Raw genomic sequence first — 4,689 nt, forward strand, 5'->3', positions numbered from 1 at the left:
TACTAAAAAAAGAGTTCAATTTAATGTATAGGTTGTAATATACAAAATGAGAAATTTAATCACCTTAGAGGTACTAAACTATAAAATTACTAATAGCATTGCCCATGGTTTTAAATTGATTTTAAAGTTATTAAATGCTAGCTAGTATAGTACATATCCGTTACGTAATGTAATTTAGGTTGTGTTGTTCGTATCTAACACAAATAATATAAAAAGTTTTGTAAATAAGACCACAAATAATTAATACTTCAAACAAAACATTTTCGCATGCAATTCAAGAAATACTTTGTGGGCTTTGAGAAAAATTTGACATTTCTCTAAATTTCATCATCATTTTGTCGAAAACTATAAAGTATTATGAATGTTAAGTGCAACAACTTCGAGAGCTTCGTTCTTGTCCACATGCATGATTCAAACACATACATTGAACTAATTTAAAAACTGTATTAATTTATAACAGTATTATTTTTTTTAATTTAATACTTAATTAACCTTCATAACAAAACAAAACCCTAGTTCCAAAACTACGATCAGTCACATAAAGCAATCAACTATTGTTTCCTCAACAATTTCAGACGTTGAATTGTCTCGATGAACGATCTGCATGTCAAAATAAAAATCCAGTATAACAGTTAGTAATTATATATATAGTAGGCACTTTTTGAAAATAAAAAAAAAAATTAGATGGAAATTACGGAATTACCCCCAAGGAACATCACCAGCAAGCAACCAATCTCCTTCTTTGTCTTGGTATGTGAGTTTCACATCTTCGTAAGCTATAATATTTCAAAACAAAACCTCAAATTAAACACTTGTTTTGACTTTCAGTCAAAGTTTTCAATATGGTTGTTAGTTTTTCGTTACAAAATTAAATATAACAAGTTCGTATACTATTCGTTTGAAAGTCAAAAGTATATATCCATCCACTTAATTTGACATTGAAAGTCAAAAATCAAGGCTAATAATAAAAATATTCTTCTAGAAACATTGAATAACCTCGTATGTGTGCATGATGGATTGTACATTACATTACATGTAATAATATAATGAATGATGTGAACTTACATTTTCCGAACATGTTGGCTAAAGTGTGCACAAGGGTTTGGTATGAATGGTGTAAACTTAGGTCAACTTTTCTTGCAATTCCAATGCCTTCCATATGCACCTTAACGTACATTGACTTTGACCCTCCGCCACCTCCACCACCACCACCACCACCGTGGTTAGAGGTTTTTGGGTGGCAGAGCTTCTTTCTACATGATTTCAACGGTGGCCACCCAATCACACCACCGTCATCTCTGATTATTACAGGATTTAGAACACGTTAATTACAATTATTATGTAATATTGCTAAAATATTAAAACAGAAGAAATGAGACAAGAATGCGAGAATTGCGAATATTTTGCTTATTTTTTGCCTAAAAAGTTTGTGAAGTCCAAAGGGAAAGCGTGAAGCACAAGTAAACACAATTAAAATTTAAAAGTAATGTTAATTTATTAAATATTTAAATATACCACTCTTTTCGAAGAACTGGATTATATATTTTTTTATGTTAAGATTAAATAATTTTATAGTTAGGACTTTGGAACCATGCATATTAAATATGGGCGGAATAAATCCATTTTAATTGGCATGTATTATACGTGTACCCATATAAATCAACAAAGATATGCAGTCCATGAATTTCAAGAAATTATTATCAAGATATAACAGCTATGATCATAAGCGAAATCAATATGGAATTTATTTTATTAGTTTATCTTTAAAAGATTTGAAATATGCATTCATAATTAAAAAAAAAATCCAGATTCGAATTCAAATGGTTGTAAATTATATTAGAGGATTGCAATTTCCAACCACTTAAACTGGCAAGAAAAGTTTAAACAAAAATATATGTTTATATCAAGTAGTACCTGTGATGAACAAAGATGGAATTCGACTGAACTTCACCATCATCATCATTATCATCATGATCATGGAGTTGTTCATTCATCCGGGTTTTGTTGCAGAAATTGTTCCAGACAAGAAGAGGTAGCGTTTGAAGATCATCATCGTCATCATCTTGTTTCCTCTTCAAATGATGAATTGTGATTTTAGATTCAGGAGCGTAATTGTTGTTGCAGTTGATCAGATCAAACTCTGAAGAACAAGATGCAGATGAAGACGATGAAGAAAGAGAAAGGCCCAAATGAAGCTCCATTTTTTTCTTTTTCTTTTGCAGATTTAAAATCAACAGTATCACGGAATATAAAAGGATTTGGGTATGTTGTATGATGGGTTATATATACAGACCAGTGTGTATGTATATGTAGAGAGAGAAAATATAGAGAAAGATAGAGGAGGCAAGGCATTTGATTAGAGGTGGGTGTGTCTGGAGAAGTCTCACTCTCTCTCACATACCAAATGTGAAAATGTGAGAGAGAGTTTGGAGAGGGGGAACAATTAGGAGAAAATAATGAATATATGTTTTTACCATGTTATTTATCCACTTAAAAGAAAAATAATACACGATTTAATTATTACATATATTAAGTTAATGGTTAAATATAATTTAGAAACGAACTAAATTTGTGGATTAAGTTATTTATAACGAACAATAAATCTGAATAAAAGGTTCTATTAAATCTGTTTTTACATTAAAAAAAAAAGATTTATATTCAATGGAAATTATGGAAAAAATAGTATGCAATCACAAAAGAACGTGTCAACATCGTCGGTAGACAAGAGGGGCGAGTTAGATGTTATGGTGTTTCCCTTTCGTTGATTATACCCAACACCCTCCTACGCGTGTTCAATCAAAAGTGGGTCCCATCCAAAAGCCATCTTTTGTTGTTTTACATTTTTATTATTATTATTATTATTGTGTTTGTTTTTTTTAAACACTTTTTTATTTCTTAATTCATTCGTGGGATTTTTTGAAGACCAAAATATATATAATTAAAGATAGAAAAAAGGAAGTCCTTGCAAGATGCTAGAGACATGAAAGAAGAATAGAGAATTAAAGTTCAAAGATTAAAAATAAAGAACAACATCAAAGATTCCAATCTTTAACTTGAAGCTTCTTGTGTTTGATACTAAGATAAGAATTAGTCTTGATTTCTTTCTTAGAGCTTGATCCACATATAATAATTCACCTTGATTTCTTTGGAGGCATTTACGATTTTTATGTTTTAGATAAAAAGTTAAAAATAATTGTTTTCCAAACTTATCGGTCGTAAAATATATTAAAAAAAATTCTAAACTACACAAAAAAAAAAAAAAATACACCTAAGCTATGCAATTGTTTTTAGTGAATTTTGAATCCTCAATCCCTTCCATAAAGAATACATTTCGAATTCATGATACGACTACAAGTCTTAAAACATATTTAAAAGCTCAAATTTTCGAGATACATGAATTTTGAAAATTTAAAAAATTAAATTGTTGTTAGTTTAAAACTATATAATTTTGAATTGTGACTTGCGAGACATCAAACAAATTCTCAAAATACATTAAATTTTGAAATTATAAAAGTGTATCTTTGTTAGCTTAAAAATACTTAATTTTCGAAATGTGACCTGTAAGATATCAATCAATAAAGAAATAATTGTTTTTTTAGTATATTAAATGAGGTGCACTCCATAAGCATGAGGCTCATGAGACAAGAACTTGTGATAAAGAGATTATAATGCCAAATTTAAGTTAATCTCATAGTTCTTAATAAAGCTCAACAATAATAAGTTAGCAAAATTATAGGGAAAACATAGCAACAATATACATCAATAAATTTCTTTTTGAACAGCGGAATTGCATTAAAACGAAACTAGCAAGACGCTAGACAAGTTACAACATACAAACAAGAGAAACAGGAGAATTACACTAGTCAAACCAATTTAAAAAACTAAACCTCCCTCTATATTGAGAGGGTAGATGTGATAGAGCTGCACTCTCAGACCGCCACCCATGTTATGGAGGATCTGTATCTGCCTCATGAGCCGGATGATTGCCTTCGTGAAAATGCTGGAGGATCTAAGGGGGACCCTAGTTGTACCGCCCTGCCATAGTCGCGACTGTTGTCATAGTCAACAAGGTTGAAACTTCCAGGAAAAAAACTTCGAATTGGGAGGGCAATCCTCCCGGTGAACTGACCGTACCCCAAACCGACACAAGTGAACAAGTAGAGTATACTAGGGCGCTTGAGAGAACCATGTCGAAGGAACTCGGCAAAATGACCCCGTAACTTCAACCAGTTGAAAGAGATTAACTAGATATCATCGGTTGTCTTCATTGAGCTGCTCCAAAAACTTTTGAAAATTAAAGCGTTTCTAGTCTTCCATATGCTCCATAAAACCGAATATATGAGGGCCCATAGCAATCTCTTCCTTTTCTTATTCAACACCAATGTCTTTACCACCCCCAACATGTCAGAAACATTCATAGGAGCATATTTCAATAACATCGACCAGTCACAAAACCAGCTCCAAACCTTTTTTTGCAAAACTACACTTAAAAAACAAATGCTCGACATCTTCCTGTTCAATACCACTGAGCGGGCAAAGATACGATGGCAAAGTCACACCTCTAACAAGAAGGTTATCGGCAACTGGGATCCTATTTAAACATAAACGCCAAACAAAACAATTCACTTTTAGAGGAGCCCAACCCTCCCAATGAAAAGGCAACGTGTTTGAGACCTCTTCCGCACTAGC

General features: G+C 31.8%; 1 protein-coding gene across 1 annotated transcript; it reads right to left on the reverse strand.

Annotated features, from left to right (window-relative positions):
* Positions 1-333: 333 nt before the first annotated feature.
* LOC111878246 (auxin-responsive protein IAA20) lies at positions 334-2,424 on the reverse strand. Its single transcript, XM_023874753.3, has 4 exons — positions 1,915-2,424; positions 1,066-1,298; positions 704-776; positions 334-600 (listed from the first exon to the last, which is right to left on the reverse strand). Exons 1-4 carry the CDS (start codon positions 2,199-2,201, stop codon positions 552-554), a joined length of 642 nt encoding a protein of 213 aa, XP_023730521.1. The 5' UTR covers positions 2,202-2,424; the 3' UTR covers positions 334-551.
* Positions 2,425-4,689: the final 2,265 nt, after the last annotated feature.

Source organism: Lactuca sativa, chromosome 8 (genome assembly GCF_002870075.4).
Source record: "Lactuca sativa cultivar Salinas chromosome 8, Lsat_Salinas_v11, whole genome shotgun sequence".
In the NCBI taxonomy this organism is placed as follows: domain Eukaryota; kingdom Viridiplantae; phylum Streptophyta; class Magnoliopsida; order Asterales; family Asteraceae; genus Lactuca; species Lactuca sativa.

Excerpts from the sequence above, each read along its gene's own strand:
- LOC111878246 (XM_023874753.3), bottom strand. The coding sequence starts at position 2,201 with ATGGAGCTTCATTTGGGCCTTTCTCTTTCTTCATCGTCTTCATCTGCA. Across the intron at positions 777-1,065 it reads AGCCAACATGTTCGGAAAAT|CTTACGAAGATGTGAAACTC; the intron begins GTAAGTTCACAT and ends GAAATATTATAG. Across the intron at positions 601-703 it reads GCTGGTGATGTTCCTTGGGG|ATCGTTCATCGAGACAATTC; the intron begins GTAATTCCGTAA and ends TTTGACATGCAG.